General features: G+C 39.3%; 1 protein-coding gene across 14 annotated transcripts in view; it reads right to left on the bottom strand.

Moving 5' to 3' along the window:
• Positions 1 to 17,398, bottom strand: part of ANK3 (ankyrin 3) — a 363,472-nt gene that overhangs the window by 107,022 nt on the left and 239,052 nt on the right. For all 14 annotated transcript variants that reach the window (XM_083845292.1, XM_083845284.1, XM_083845291.1 and 11 more), the window contains 4 exons: positions 15,812 to 15,910; positions 7,851 to 7,949; positions 3,189 to 3,386; positions 1,191 to 1,289 (listed from right to left, as the gene is read on the bottom strand). In XM_083845292.1, coding sequence (XP_083701418.1) covers positions 1,191 to 1,289; positions 3,189 to 3,386; positions 7,851 to 7,949; positions 15,812 to 15,910 — 495 coding nt within the window. The remainder of the gene's footprint in view (positions 1 to 1,190; positions 1,290 to 3,188; positions 3,387 to 7,850; positions 7,950 to 15,811; positions 15,911 to 17,398) is intronic.

Raw genomic sequence — 17,398 nt, forward strand, 5'->3', positions numbered from 1 at the left:
GGCAGGAAGACAGGCAGAGCCCTGCAGTAAAGTACCATGATGAATCTCAACAAATTCAGTCAAATGTGGTATGAGATCATGTGGTGAGGTAGCGGCAGGAAATAAAGGAAGAGCTCTTGCGTTTGGAAAGTTTGCTTGAAAACGTAATTCAGAGCGTAATGATCAGATGGTTAACCTGGTTTATTCACACAAGAAAATGTAGTTATGTGTTGCTGTTATTCTTCAGTAATTATTTGTATTTAAAAGGGATAAAATTGAACAGATAGCTTTTCTACATCCAGGGTGACTGATTAATATAAAGGACAGACATAACTCTTCTGTTAAGGTTCTCTTTGTGCCTTTCACTCATCTGCTAACGACTTCTGCAAACTGCATCTACAAGCCCTGTGGCTTTAAAAAAAAACTGGTCTGGAGCTACATGAGCTGTAGCAAGGCTCAGTTCTCTCAGAAAAGCCAGGAAGTGAACTGTGTGATTTGCTACTGAATAACTAGAACAAAACCCCATGGATCAAACGAAACTCCATTTTGGGGAGATGAGCTGCTTCCATTTGTACCTTGTTTATCATTTTCTAATTTGCCTTCTTCCACAGTGGTCACACATTCATCTATGTGACCTTTGCTCCTAACTTAGCTGAACACACATATAAAAAGAACCCAAATTTTGCCACATGTTCCTAGTTCATCTCTGAATTGTGTCAATAACAGGGTTGTTGACGATCTCATGCTCACTGAATAACAGCATATTGATTGCTGTCTAACAGATTTGTGATGACCTGTGACGGTGATTGAGTATCACTTCTGTGTGGAAAGCCAAACAAGGTCTGTGAATTAAATCACCTTTAGAATTAGAACTTGAAGCACATGAAGAAATGAAGCACAGTCTTCACCTTCATCTCCTTAACAGGGTGAATTTCATTTTCTGTGCATGTAATTACAGACAGAAATAAGCAGAAATGAGCATGTAGAAAATTTTGCCTCTTATGTTTCACTTGTTATCGCCACTGTATTCCCAAAGCATATTAATTGGGTGTTGTGATCCATTAGTGCAACTGACTTTATTCAGTTTTATTATTTGTGGATATCTATCTGAAAATTCTTGTTCACTTGAATGGCACATGCTCTTTCAGAAATATTCAAATATTAATCAATATAAGAAAACCTAAGATAAATGTGAAAGGACCACTTCTTACCTCAGTCACAGCTTGGATTGATGCACCATGCTTCAGAAGAAGTTCCATTACTTTTATTCTGTTCTTCTTGCAGGCAATGTGCAGAGGTGTAAAACCATTCTGTAAATGAGAAAGAACATACTTTTTGATACTGCATATGTCATTAAAAAGTAGAATTGGTTATGGAGTTCATATAGAACATTCCTTTGTGATAACAAAACACCTCCCAGATTTGTTTTGGCTTCAAACTGTTCGTGTAAAACAGAAAAAACTTCTAAAGAAGAAAAAGACATGTCTTATACAACCACTTTTTATTATGAAATACGTTGTCCACTCATATTAAAAAATATTTCTAAAAAACATCTTTTCACCTAAAGCTACCAAAAACTTCATTTTAGCTTAAATTTATTAAGTGTTTACTTTTTTTTTGGACTTTTCAGAACTGCTGGTGAAAAAGAGCACTTCACATTTACAAGCTCTGACATTTGGATCCTTTTCTAAACTAATCTTACTACTATTTTTTCTTTCATTACTTACCACTTTACTATTTTGTCTTCTCCATTAAAAAATATTGCTTGTACAGCAGTGTGAACATTTTCAACTACCATCTTATTTAGCATGAGATGATACAGCAAAAACAAGTAACACAAGAAAATAAGCCGTCCACAGCATCCAAGACTGGTACCACAACACTAGTCACTGAATGCTGATGCCACTCTATACACTCATCAAAAAAGTCTTCACAAAGTAATTCTGAAAACTGCTCAGATCTGATCAAAAATAGCTTTGTTACCTGACAGATGATAAATAATATCATATGCTTTTGTAACATCGGGTCAGTGCAATTGTCTGTTCCAGTTAAGTGTGAGCAGCTCTCAACTCTGCTGTTAACAGTGGACAACATCCAGGGTAAGCTCAGATGTGTTTCAGGGAAGGGTGAGCCCAAATTCCAGGTACTGCACTCAAGCTACCTTCTGCTTAATCATCCTGAGTGGGGATCAGACAGAATAACAGGACACCCTAAATGATTTAGGTGAAATGGAAATTTGTGGCTATGTTACAAGACCAATCATAGGCCGCTGCTGGCAACTCTGAAAAGCTAAAACTGTTAATGCTTTGATTATAACACAAGGCCAGAACAAATATTACAGGTCCACAAGCCTCCTCACTTGCCAGTTACAGAGAACAAAACCCGTAATACGTTGACCAAAGACACCTAATCTGACACAGAAAACAAAGGGATTGTGAGAACCAATCTTTGGAGTCCGTGCTATTTTCAAAACAGAATCAATCCCACCCAGCTTTTGAGGGTTTCAGAAGCTCATGTAACATTGCAGGTACTGAATGAGTTACTAGCTGTGAAACCCATCACCCCAATTCATTTCAGACTGTTTGGAACAGCTACTGAAGACCCCTCAAATAAGCCCAACATTTTAAAGACAGTGGATTGCAAGTAAAATTTAGAACAAAATGAATTCAGTTTGTATGTAGTTTCATTACACTAACAGGTTTTATTTTTGGTTTTGAACTAAGAGGGCATGTGGCTCCTTTGATATAATTACAATATACCACAAATAATCCTTATGCAACTCATTCTTACTTTTTACCATTTCACATCTTTGAGAGCTAATAAAAATTCTCTTTTTTTTTTTTTAAGGTTTAAGGTAATTATTTTTTATTTACAAACATTTAAAAGTAAGAAATCTCTCAATACTAAAAACTACAGCAGTTAATCTGCAGCTGCTTCATCTATTCAGAATCATAATGAGATACCAGGAGGCAAAAGTGCTCTAGTTATACTAGAAATACATAAATCCATTGATCATTTGTAAGCAAGGGTCTGCTCAGATTTCACGAAACACATTACCAAAGCTTTGAACCTCGAGCATCATCTCCTGGGCTGTAGTAACACGACATAACCTCACTGTCAACAGTCAGCAGGCAGAAAACTCTCAAATCAATCTCATGGCAACTTTGGAAGAATGTTAAGCTGCAAATAGTAACCCACTGTGTACTCACCAGTGCTTTGGCATTAGGATTAGCTTTCTTGTCCAAGAGAACCTTGGCTACTTTGTAGTGGCCACAGTGGGCAGCAACATGCAGCGCAGTCAGATAGTCATTAGTGACGTCATCTACAGGCACGTTGTGCTGGATCAGGAGCTGAACACAGTTTAGATGATCTCCTTGTGTTGCCATGTGCAGCGGAGACAAACCATTCTGCAAAAAAAAAAAAGGACCCAACACTGATGGGTTACAGGATGCTCAGAGAAATTAAACTCTCACCTTACAGCATGTCCTGTATGAAAAGCATTTTACAAGCCCATAGAGCACTCAAAATGAACTAAATGTGTTCAGTGTAACAATGAAAGTTCTTACTCTGGCAAAAGCCGCATGGAATAATGGAGTTGTCAGAGTTTATAGACAGCTCTACCTTAAAAAACAGCCATAACAGCAATGTTCTAAGCATAGCTTATTTCAGCTAGCATAGCACAGACAAGTTGGCAGAGTTAAATGAGTTATGTGAAGAACAGCACTTTGTGACTTTTAATACTCTAACCAGGAAATCTGCTGTTTTTAAAAGCTGCATTAAACTCACCACAGTAATAGAGCCTGCCTGTGCCGGGCATGAGAAAGCAGGCCAGAGCATCACTCAGCAATCGCTATAACCTTCCCTGCTCCCTCCACTAGTGCTTTCCTAAATTTGGGTTGTACACATGCCTTACATCACATTACACACCTGTGGAGACCATTCTTCCCTGCTAACATTTTTACAAGAGCAAAATCTTCATATGCAACTGGACAAAAATAGTATCTGAATGAGACAACCATGTTGTGACCTACCAGAAAGAGTAAAGCTCTATTTTGCCAGGGAAATACCTGAAAGATTTATGTTTCTAAATCTCTATCAAGACTTGTTGCTTGCACTGCTTACAGCAGTTCATGAACAAGCTGCTGCATATATTACTCTTGCAGAGTAAGAACAGGTCAAACGCAAAGAGAAATAATTACGAGAACTTCAAAGGACTGATTCTGTTTCGTGTCCAAAGATTAAAAAATATTGCCTGAATCATAGAGTTCCTGTTACCAGAGGTACCTTACTTAGATAAACCTCAACACACCTTCTGTCATTTGTATTCTTTTTTACTTAGTCCTTCCAATGCCAAAATTAAATTCAAATTCAGGAGCTACTCTGGTAACACATAATAATATATAAACTATAAATTACTGACAGTACACTGTTTGCCATCATGGAGAAACAAAAACTTGCTCTCAGATGCAGTGCCCTCATGTGACCACAGTTAGCAAAGGCAAACTGGCATTGTAAAACCAGCTGAGATCTCAGGCTACCTGAAACAGATGATTTCTTTCCTCTCCCACACACCAGGATAATAGCATAACAAGCACTCAAAAATAAGGGGGAAATACAAAGAGTGAAATAATTTTTTAAAGTGAAATGGAAGAAGGATGATAAAAACAAACAGGCTAATACTGTCATAATTTGAAAGCAGTTTACATTCAGTGCTGAAAAGCGGAGATTCTTGGACACAGCTTTATCTTTCAAATACAATTATCTCATGAGCATCTCACTTGTGATTTATGTTGGCCTGGGTAAGCCTCTCTCCCATGCCCAAAGGCTACTACAGTAATTATATACGTGGAAGCTGGATACAAGCATTGAATTTTAAATATTTTCTCTGTCTTCTAGTTAAATAGCGGAATTAAAATAAATCATTCATTTCCCACAATCACCAAGCCCTCCTTGTAACAGTTTATGAACTGATAATGCTTTTTAGGTGACAGCAAAATATCATGAAAGTTTATACATCATTCTGTTCCACCATCGGGAGAAACCTCCAGGTGAAAAGTGTCATTCATTTAACAACGGCCAGTAAACCACACTTACTAATAGAGTACGAAATTAAGATGATGACATGGTGCTCCCTCACAGGAGACTTATATGATGGAGGCTGACAGTGTTGAAAAAGAAGGGAAGAAAGAGAGCAGTCACACATCCATTCCAGAAAATCAAGAAGATGCTTGACAAAAATTTGTTGTGTATGCAAAAATAGCTAGATTTTTTGCAGAACAGCATGAGACAGAACCAGATGGTAAAGAAGTTGATGAAGACAAAGGATTACTGTCTTTTCTTACAATCTAAAACAGGCTTGCTCTTAATTCTGTTGTAGATAAAGGTATACTGCGATCTTAAACAAGCTAGGTAAAATTTGAATGCCTTCAACTTCCCAGTAATAAAATAAAAATATTATGTACAACAACGTTCTCCTGTACCATATCCATGTCGTGAGACAATCCACCCATGTTTGTAAGAAGTGATTTGGTATTACGAGATGGAGCTACTATATAATTAGTTTATTACTGTTTTCATGCAGATTGCCAAGAAAATATTAAAAGGTGAAGTTTAAAAGGATTCAAAGAGATTGATGGCCATATGATACCTTAAATAAAAATCAGAACATGACCACAGAGATTAAGCAGAGCATCAAATGCCTGACTTCGCAAAGACAAAATCTGTGATACATAGCTTATTTGATAGCTGTGTCTACAGATTTTAATCAACGAAAGTCATTAATTCTGATGTAAAATAAAAAGAAAAAGGAAAAGAGCCAAATAAGCTGACAAAAACAGTAATGAGAAAAGACAGAAACTGATACAAGAGATGTCATAGCTTCCACGGCAAATCATTGGCATATTCATGACTACAATTCAAGTTCCTTTTCTTCTTAGAAAACTTAGATAACCAATTAGGTCACTGACACCCCTGAAAATAAATCTAAGGTTATTCCAGTGTGGAAAAGGGCCATTGTTACCCTAAATACTCTTTAACAGGAAATAGCTATCGAACCGCAGTCTGTATTCTTTTTAAATAGTTTCATATAACAGAGGAAAACTTTGAAAAGTTAAAATTCTTTCAAGGATATGTCCTATTGCCAATAATATATGACTTCATTTGAAGAGAATGGAGCCATGTATTTTTCCAGAGAACTGTACCACAGCTTAGTGCCAAATGAATGGCTTCATTAATGTCATTCAGAGGTACCTCTACTTCTTAGCATACCTTCTGAAAACAGCAGAATTAACATATCAGAGGGAAACTCGGGAAGCTCCACACTTTCTTCTGCTCACTTTTTAATACATATTTTTCCCTCCTCCAAAGAGGAGCTCCCATTTTGCTGTAGATGTTCACGCAAGCTTCTGCAGGTCAACACCCAAAGTGCACCTTCCAGCCTTGTGCTATTTCCAACCCACCATCCTATGTTCTCATCTGTCTAATTTTGGCTAGTGAACTCTGGGCCAAGCTGTGTGAAACTCCCCAGGATGAGGAACAAATTCAAAACCCACAGGCCCTGAACGGCAGGTTAAGCTTCAGAATAACACCTGTCAGCACAAAATCTGCATAGTGAAGAAACATAGTTCCTTAGGAGAGGGTCTCATTTAAGAAGGTGAAAACTAGAGCAATGGGCTTTACGTTTTCTCCTTTAAGTAATTAATTGATCTACCAGAGAGTGTGGAAGAGCCTGACTGCCTCGAGTATGAGCTCTAGGCTCTGAGCATGGTAGTGGCACGGAGACGTGCCCCAGGCTGCTCCTGGACAGCCCCTTGCTGTCTCCCTCTGCTTGCGGAGGTTGCAAGTCAGGGCTCTGGGAGCCCAAGGAAACTCCGCATGCAGAGGATGGGTGGGTCCTGTCTGTCAGATTACCCATGACAGCACTTGCCAGTGACTCACTGAGCAGAGAAAAGCTGGTGTCAACCTCCCCAAACACATGCTAAATATATTCCAGTGAGGGGAAAAAAAGAAAGAAAGAAGAGGGAGGAGAACAGCAGAATATAGAAGGGCACTGAGACAGAATAGGACAAGATGACAGAATAGAAAAAAAAATAACAGAAGGAAACAAGACACGTTGAAATATACATGGCTTACAGCCTGGGAGGAAAAATGTGGTAGAAAGTATCTTGGGAAAGAACCTCAGCAAACTGCACAATCCAACTGTCAGACCTGGATGGGAAAGTCACGGATTGTGTTGTGCTACGAACAAGGCTGCTGCACTGAGATTTAAAGCCAGCAATAACTGTGCAGCACAGACCACCACCAGAAGAGTTCTGGGAAGAATGTGCTTTAATGCCAGCCCTTGGCTCTGAAGCAATCTGCACACCCTAGTGCAGGTGATTTGCAATTTCCATGTAAAACTTTGTGTGATAAACTGCAGAGAGATAAGAAGTGGAGAAACTGGTTATCAGTCTAACTCCTAAGGAAATACGAGCTGTCTCCTGCAAAGAGACATTACTCTATTTTTATCTCTTATCTCTACTCTACCTCTAGGGTAATTTGGTGCAAGCTGAAGATACGTTGTAATCATCATGTATTTATTCAGGGTACAGAGATTTTCTAGCTACTGAAATTCTGAGCCATAGTGTTACCATACATGCCTTTTTGGTTGGCAGAGAAGCCTTTTATTGTGTATCTTGATTTAACATATTTTAGATATGCAGACAACCACTACATACGGCATCCACTCTGGAGACCTCCCACACAGTTACTTTAAATAGTTATGAAAGAGGAAAGTTATTGTCAAGCCCTTAAATATCAAAAACATGCAGAATTACATTTTTTGAAAAAAGTACAAGGATTATCCTAGCAGAGAAGAGAACAGTATCAGTTACCTTGGTTTTGGAAAGAATAGGGGCACCACGATCCAGCAGCATTTCTACAACTTGTTCATGGCCACTTCTTGCTCCACAGTGGAGGGGAGTCAACCCATCCTGTGGGACACAAACATTATAACCTATTAGTTTTAGGCACAGGAAGACTTTTTGCACTTTTATAAAAACCTACAACATCTAAAGAAAGTAATTAATCCCTGCAGGATGCTGATCTTGCATATCTGAACAGCTAAACCTGTTCCTACAAATAGACAAAGTACATTTTGGCTGATTTTATAAACAGGTAAATAGTCATATCACATTGGTGCTCAAGCAATGGGCTGCTTCCAGGCCCTCACTTTACATACATTGAAGTGGTAAATGCACATACAAGAAAAAGACGAAATTGTACATCAGGTACTTTTTGCCTGCATGACTTTAAGAAAAATGGGTATTTCATTTGTCAGTATGAATCAAAGTGAAGGGATGATAGCGATATCGGAGGGAAAAAAAATCTTTCTTATTTAGTTTGATTTTATTACATTGATTTTGACAGGTGTACAGCAGATGAGTAAACCATCTTAACTCCAGGTGGTAAAAGTATGCTGGATTAACTCCTGTTTCTTGTACTGCAGACCATAATCATGTGAATTCCAGCTGAATAGGGTCTAGTCACAGTCTACTCTCAATGCTTATTATAGTTTTTAACCAAGTTACTTCAAATTAATTTATTCTTTGATTTGTACCCTGTTTACAATACTCCCATATCCTGTTTTACATGAGTGCTATGACGAAAGATAGCACACATCTTCAGCAACTGTGAGTAAAGTCACATGGAGTTCTTCAAACACTATATGACATAATGGTTTGTTGCAAATAGGGAAGTCGTGGCTTTGAAAAAAAATAGGAAGAAAAATTTGTGGTTTTGGAATTAGTAACAACAAGCACTTCTTTTGTTACAAGCAAAACAAATACACGGGAGCTACTGTCAGACAGGAACTACATTGTATTTTCATCAAACATGTCAGAGGAGAAGCCCTTATAACAAAGACTGAAATGAATAAAGCAGCAAGATAAATATTAATTTTCCAAACACAGGCCATAAAGGAAGGGGGCTCTCTCCAGTGCCTCTCAGCACTCTTAAAAGTATTTTATGTTGTCTAAAGTATTTTACAACGTTTTAATAAAAAGTATTATCTAAAATTTCTTTTCATACATCCTGTGCATGTTAATTCATGAACACACACACCCTCTCTGTATGGTAACAAGTAGTCCCAGTTTACCTCCTTAGACCCATTTTTGCCATGCATAATTGCAATATTCTTCCTTGATACTTCCTAATCCATTACTCTCTGGTAGATTATCAGTTTAAGACTCATAAAGTGCAGCTCGCTGGGGAGATGGAGGTACTGATTCTGAGCCTCAAGCTCTTCTGCTTCTACATTGCCCTCTCCTAATAACCTTTGAAACATAGCAGCCTGTAATTGTTGTGATTTATTTTTCCTGCTATTCTCATTTAAATATCATGTGGCCCTCACTGTGCATGTTTTTCCACTTAAATGAAGGCATAGGATTCTGATGTAGGTGAAGGAAAGATTCTTGGTTCAGACTTAACTTGATTAGGACTGAGGGAGCCATTTGTTCACACCAGACAAACACAGTTTGACTCACCATGTTCTTACATGTTTCACATTTTATGACCCCCCACAATTCATTCAAACAAACGTGCCAGGGGTAGTATACACCAAGCTCACAGAGAACGAAACACGTTTGCTCATCTTCACAGGCTGGAACAGACCCCTCAGAGCTACCTCAGTGCTCCCCAGGGCACCGAGCCCCAGCCCTCTCATGGTGCCATCCCTCTGGCTCCTTCCTGTGGCTGGCAAGGTTACTGGGGCCCAGGAGGTGGCAGGACATCATGCTCGGCCAGCTAGAGTTCGTTCTGGTCTTTGCAGCAGTCACCACCAGCAGGTGCATCACACGGCATGACACAACATTACAATGCATTGTAGGTTCTTGTTGGGACAGCACATCTAAAGCTATTTTTATGAGAATGTCAGGACTCCCACCATAAAAAGCAAATACACTTCAAGACAGCTCACTTGGCTGCAAAGGAGGTTTTTTTGGAATTTAAAAAGGAACCCTCTATTCACCTGGCATGGTCAATTGCTATACGTCCCTAAAAGCAAGCAAAGAAATGAAGAGGCAAACAAACAGATGAGAAAGAGATACAATTTTGTTTTAAAAAAAGAAAAGAATCTGAGATTAGAAGAGACTGCTCTGAACTCAGCAAGACTCTACTGATTATGTCAGGAGATTTTCTCGTTGCTTATTTACTGTTGATATAAACTATACCATGTGAAGCATAAAATCTATCACGTGGATTAGGAAACAAACTTGCCTTAATATGATAGTCTGCAATGGCTCAGAAAAACCATTACAAACGATTATGACAATAATCTGCAGATTAAGGACTCTCTAAGTATGTGCTGACATAATAAATCATATCATCTGTATTATCTAGCCCTCCAGAGAGCCCGAGAGCAGCTCCAGCAAAAGCCAGGAGGACAATAGGAAGAATTCTGCTTAGACACAGGCTTCCCATAAACATTGCACAAACTGTCTCTGGGACCGCAGCTCTTTCTTTAGCTTTTATTTCAAAGGTCCCCATCCCCCAAATAAGTGCAATACAATTCCTATCTCTGGTTCCTGTTGAGACTTGCATGGAGGTCACAAATGGCTTGAGTTTAGCAGATGCTGGTGCAGGTCACTGGGCCTCCTAGCTGCTGTTTCCCTGCCCCTACATGTGGCTGTAAGGACCCCTGAGCAGTGTGGTTTGGCACAGACCAGCCTCCCTGTCCCCCTCAGGGCTCCTTCCCCGTTAATGCCCACCCAGGAGCTCCCCTGCATGACAGGATCCACTGGGCCGTCAGCACAAATCCAGTACCACAGCGCTCGCACCAGTGAGCAGCAGCTTTAACCCAGTGTGTAAGTGATGAAATGAAGCGCAAGCACCCAGTAAAAAGTTTCCTGTGAGGCCAATACTCAGCAAGAGCTTGGCAGACTTCGAGCGAAATCCCCTGAGTCAGAGGCAGAAGGCATCCTTCCCCCAGCGGGGCAACTACTGCTGCCTCCAGGGTTTATCATCCCCATAGCTGCTTAGTGAGCCTCTGAGCAGGTGCTTCAGCCTAGCAGGGCTCTGCATCGCATGGTGCCTCCATGCCCTAAAACTCCCAAAGTCTTCACTTCACTCGCACTATTGCAAAGAGACCCCAGTGCAGCAGGGGAACAAAGGAGGTTTGCTCTGCCTACACATGCAAAATGCACTTACATTAACAAGTCAGTGTTATTCTTGTCATTATTTTATATCTTACTATATGTAGCTTTTCTGGAGCAGCTTATGTATGATCAGAGGCATCTTAAAAGAGTGTATCCCGCACATTCTCATGCAGATATGAGTACTGGCCTGTTATTTAGCTGCAAAATCAGTAAAATGAAGATTATGAAGACTTATTGTTAATCCAAGCTAAAATGTGCTCACTGCCTGCCTTCAGACAAATTCACTTTGGCATATGCAGTATTAGACAGCCAAAGCAAATCAAGCTAATTTAATCAAGCTCTCTAATTACACTATTTTTAAAGTCTTTTCTGGAAGACAGAAAAAGTAATTAGGGCAACATTCAGTAAACATGTTATGTGAAGCATCAGTAGGTCTTTGCTTGAATGTTATTTAAAAAAAAAAAAAAACAAACAACAACAGAGTGATAAAAGTTGCCCTGGGCAGACTGAAGTGGCACATAGCTAGGACTTTGCATTGTTAGTTATTGAGGAGTACACTTTAGAGTTCAGTACAAACCCCCAACTGCCAGCTGCTAGACATCATGTACAAAAAAGGACAGACAGAAGATAAGCAGCTGGTTAAAAATAAACAAGTCAATGTAAGTTTGAACTAAAAGAAAAAAACATGGCTGAGCCTCAAAATAGATATTTTGGGAAATAACCTCATATGCTCACACCTTATCTGAATTAATTGCAGTTTGTAGGTGCATGACAATGTTTATGCTGCTCATCAAATCCTCCTCCTAAGGAATACAGAGAAATCTGGAGTCCAGAGATGTCTTTTACAGTAATTTTAACAGAATAAGGATTTAGCCCTTTAGGTTAACCTTTTGTACAGTACTTCAGCACTGCAGTTTCCAGGACCATCTGCCAGAAGCAAACACAAATGCTCATGGAGATGACTAAGGAAAAGAAATGATTACCCCAACTTAACTTAATGCTCAGAAAAGACTGTGTGTGTATTTATCTATAAAATATGTTCGAGAAAAATAAAAACTGATGTTACATGGAGAACATTTACAGTACCACATCCAGAGAATGGATTGCGAGCACAGATCACAGAATGACAGCTGAATAGCTAAACCTGTCCCATCCAAGAGTAGCAAATCCTTGTCTTCTCTGTGTTTGGTCAACAACATAAGACAGTATCTTCTGCATACTCATGTAAAGGTGAATTACATGATGAAGGAGAAACAAAGGGCTAGGAATTCCTGCCTCTGAGCAAGAGAAACAAGCAATTTTCAAAAACTGTTCTCCTTTCATGTGGGGACAAAACCTTTGTCATTCATCTTTAAGGAGTTATTTTGTGTTCCATAATCAACATCTATATTAAATAGTATCTATATTAAATAGTATAATAAAATGTGTCCAACACATTTTATTTAAAGCAGAAAAAAAAAGCTACAGAATTCTGCTTCGTTTAAAATTCCTGGAGAGGTCTCACCTGCATTTAAAAATCTGCTAACAGAATCCTCACTTATTTTCACATGCAAATCACATCTATTTTTCAAGTTGTGTGTGTATTCAGCACATGCCCCTACCCTTGCAGAGCACTACCAGGCTGGGCTCAGACTGGGCATCCCGCTGATAGATGTGACTTGACACAAGTATCAGAAAACACAGCCCTGGCTGCTTTGACTTCCAATACGTTTAGAAGTGGTCATACTGTTGCAAAAAGATATGACTGAAGCTTTTGTCATCTCGTGTTTTTTTAAGACCGTTCTAAGTCTAAGACATTGAAAAAAAACAGATGGCACTTAAGAAAAAATGAAACGTCCGCAAAGTTGACATACCTCAATTGTTCTGCCTTAGAAAACAACATTGGGTCAGGTAGGAATAAAAAGAGAGCTTTAACAGGAACATGTGTTATAATGGCTCACAGCAATTAATTTTTGGTATTGAATACGACAGCCAGGCAGACACTCCTGAAACAATATTCTTTTTAACTTTAACACCACATTACTCTGAGACCTCTCTTCCTTCTTGTACTGATTCATAAATCCGTTTTGATCTACTCCAGCGATGCTGTTGCCTCTCCAAGTCTCCTTGGTAGAGCCACTTACTGCCCAGACCAGGGGCTGGTAAACCCTTGCCAGGATGAGTCAGTGACGCTGGGAGCTAAACTTCCACTTAGTCACTAACTGGCAGAAAATGATGCCTCTGGTAATGTCAGACAAGTGCAATGATGAGTGACACACAAGCAGGAGAAGTTATGCAAATCCTTTCTGATTTATAGGGAGAAGGGGTGTTTGGAGAAACAGGCAGTGTCTGGGGAAGTTAGACAAGAAAAAAGAAAAACTACCAAAACAAACAAAAAACCACAACCAAACAAAAACTACAACAAAAACTAAAACCAACAAAACCTTCATGAAGCACACTCATCCATTGCCTTTTGCCTCACTGGGAAGCTCTGCCAGACTCCAGAGCTGTTAATGCTTCTGCCCTCTTCCTGGATCCTGTTTCCGTTGCAGCCTGTATTTTTAGTTACAGAAATTATCCTAGTATCTGACCCTGGGGTCTGTGATACAGAAAAATGAAACATATCAGGAGTTTTTTTAACTACAGGAAAAGAACAAGCTGGACTCAAACTATTTAAAGTCCTGGTCCCAACATTTTGGCTGCAGTGGGCCACGTAAGTTCTTGCAGAGAGGACGCAAAGATTCCCTTGCCAGGTCCCTTCCTCCCTGCTGTGACCAAATGCACATCTGCCACATCACCAAAACGTGGCCCACCCCAACACAAGGTGAGCCGAGTCCAGGATGTGACAGGAGAGGCAAACTTGCCCCCTCAACCTGGCAGCCCCAGTGTGCCACATAGGAGGCTGGTATTTTAGTCCAGAACAGATCAATCAGAATCATTGAATGGTTAAGGATGGAAGTGTTTGAAAAATGTCTCAAGTACAACTGCCTTTTTTTTTTTTTTTTTTTTTTTAAGGAGGAAGAAAGAGAGAGGAAGAGAGGAGGCGGCTGCTCAGAACAACAGCCACATGCCTGCATGCAAAACAAACCCAGGAGGCAATCCTACCCCTGAGAGGTAGCAAAGTGCTTCTAAGAAGCTAACAAAGCAAAAAATCAGGTGCGAGACAAAGACTGCAGAGTGGGGAAAAGAAGTTTAATTCTGGTCAAGTGCTATATACACTGTCATTTTGAAACACAAAGGTAGAAAGTAAAGGGAAGTAACATGAAAGGAAAAAACAGATGTTGTAGACAAGGGGTACTATGTCCTGACAAGAGTACAGGCTTCTTTGGGATGCTGTAAAGACTCCAATTCTATGCATGCTAGTTTCATCATACTGTGCATAGGACTGAAGACTTTATGCAAGCTGCTCTGTAAACCCTCTCGAGATACTGTGCCTCTGCTAGTGCCAAGCACAAGAAGAACCCACTTTCCATGTTACCCATGACAAATCATCTCTTCCATATCCCCCAATTAGAAAAAAAAAACACCACACATTTTACAAGGAAATCATGAATGACTTCATAAGCTAAAATGGAAAAAAACAATCAATAAAAAATGCACGGACAGAGTGAAGAGAAAGTAAGTTGACCCAGTTTCTAAATTTGACAGAAATTAACAAAAAAAAAAAAAAAAAACATGCCTCAACAAACACCAGAGGATATCTTAGAGACTGCTGAAACACTGGAAAACCAAACAGAAACCTGTGGATACAGTAACAAATGCAGAAAAGGTATTTTTTAAATATATTTTTTATATTTTTTTATATTTTTTTTATAATATTTTTATATATTTTTTATATATTTTTTATATTTTTTATTTGTTCAGAGTTTTTTTCTGGTGGAAATTATACAGAATAACTAAAAATGGAAGATGGATAGGTGACAAGCTAATATTTTGAGGAACTGAAAATTGTCAAAAAATTAGTGTCACAATTGAAGATTTCCCCCCATGCACAGGAGCATGTTGCAAAGACTGCTGTGACAGCCCAGAGCACTTGTTCTGGGTTTACCTCCAAACTTCGGAACCTTTCCTTTTCTTTAGACCACTGTGTGTAAATAAAACACTCCTAAACTAATTAGATTGGATTTTAACAACAACAATTAGGTATAACCACCTGCATTGACCTTCCAGGACACTCAGTGACTCGAGTCAGGTGTCAACCTGCTGGAAACCATCACTACACCTGGCCCATTTGGTGACAAATCCAAGGCAGCAGCTAAGCACTGAGTCAGGCAGAGGCTGAGCTGCTGCACAGCCCTGCAAGAGGGAGGTGAGACTCATCAGCAGTACTGTGCTCTGTGACACTGCCCTGTGGGTGAAAGAAAGGCAACCACGCTGCAGTTGAACGTTACTCTTTTAATATTCAAATTCTGAAAGATCTGAACTGAATTCTTGGCTTTTAGTGTATTCACATCTAATCGCAACTAGCTCATAGCAGCATCTAATTAAATGCTCTGAGAACATGGAAAGTAGTTGAGTCTGAGCTTTGCCATGCATGGTATTTCACACAGAGTTTTAAGAGACGTAAATTCTTAGCATCCTACTGAAATCGTTTTTACAAAAAAGAAATGCATTACGGTTTTGGTAGCCTGCCAGGAAGACAAATGATTTAAGCTGTACAGCAGCTAACAGGTCAGAGGCAAGAACTCCATACAGTCACTTACAGCATTCACACTGAAGCTTACCCTTGTTTTGGCATCAATTTTAGCTCCTCGATCAAGTAGGAGTTTGACCATATTTGCATTTCCCCTCTTCGATGCAACATGCAATGGTGTGATATCATTCTGTGAAAGAAAAAAAACACAAAACAACACATGAAAACAAATATTCATCTACCCGTCTTTCAGGACCTCCATGATCAGTTTTGCTCACAGAATGAACTATGCACACTTTGTTAAAGGGTAAAACAGTTTTGTTTCCCTGGGAGCATGCAAGCAAAAGGAAGCTGTTCTTTTCCACACATGTGAATTACTGGTCTGAGACTACAACCTTTATATTATCGAGGCAAATGTTCAAATTGTGGTTGAAGTTCAAATGAGACATCCTGACTGTGCCTCAGTTTTTGTATAGGAGTTAAATATCATCAATTTTACTCTCTAAACCCCAGCAATTTACTTTAGCTACAGTTGTTTCTGAATATTTAGTGATAGGGATTAATACCTCAAAACTTCATTGGTCAATTAGAATTCATGAAAAATAAATAATAAAAAATACATCTGCAGGTGTAATTCAAAACCAACAAGATGTCAGTGCCATTTATTTCTGTCAGCAATCTCTGATAGCCTCTTGAGGACCTTCGCGTCACAGTTACATCACTAATTTCCTCTACACAAATTGTTCCTCCAATCGATGTAATACTTTTCTTCAAGTGAGACTGTAAATAGGCAGATATGCTTTGCTAAACAACGCCTTGCAGGATGGCAGCTTGTAGCTGTGCTGCACATTGAGGGCAGTTACATAACCAATGCGTGCGCACACAAACATGCTTTTTTAACAAGATGTAGCTAGGACATTTCTTCATGCTCTGATGAATCCTTTATCTTCTGGTGTATGAAGGCCACATCCTGTATATATTTGATCATACGGAGCCAAGTGAAGATAAAATAACTTAAACAGAGCATGCAGCTAGGGTATGGAGACAAACAGAATTATCAAGAACATGTTCCTGAGCACTCAGGGGCAGCCAAACAGCTGGCTGTGTAAAACTGGCTTCCCCATGACTGAGCAGAAAGCAGTAAATTTTAGTGAGCATGTATCCTATGGCTGACTGAATTGGAAAGGCACCCATCACCTTGAATAGCTGGAGAGCTGTACAAGTGTCTTACCTGGCCAACAGACCGTTAAACAGCACTTCCTCAAAACCGCAGGTGAGTGAAATGATAGAGAACCAGTACCAAAAGAATATCTCCTCTCTGATGTGACAAGTTGACTCACAGTTTAATAGTAACGCTGAGCACCTAACCCAGTATGCTCTATCTTTATTTACAAGCAATTACACTACAAAGCTAACCTACAGCTACTAGAAAATACTAATTAATACTACCACAGAGGCAAACCACATTTTAGAAAGAAGAAATAACTTCTTTCTCTAATAATAATCACCATTAGAGCATCTAAGTTACTATTCCAGGGTAACTTGTGATTTCTTTAAAACATGAAATAAAACAAAAGGCTGCTTAACACATTAAACAAAGAGTATGCTCAGCCTGATCCTCCCAGGGATGTAAAACTGTGTGATTGCATAACATGCAATTTGCAAGATGGTTTAGAAA

This window comes from Anser anser, assembly GCF_964211835.1.
Source record: "Anser anser genome assembly, chromosome: 7".
NCBI classification, from domain to species: domain Eukaryota; kingdom Metazoa; phylum Chordata; class Aves; order Anseriformes; family Anatidae; genus Anser; species Anser anser.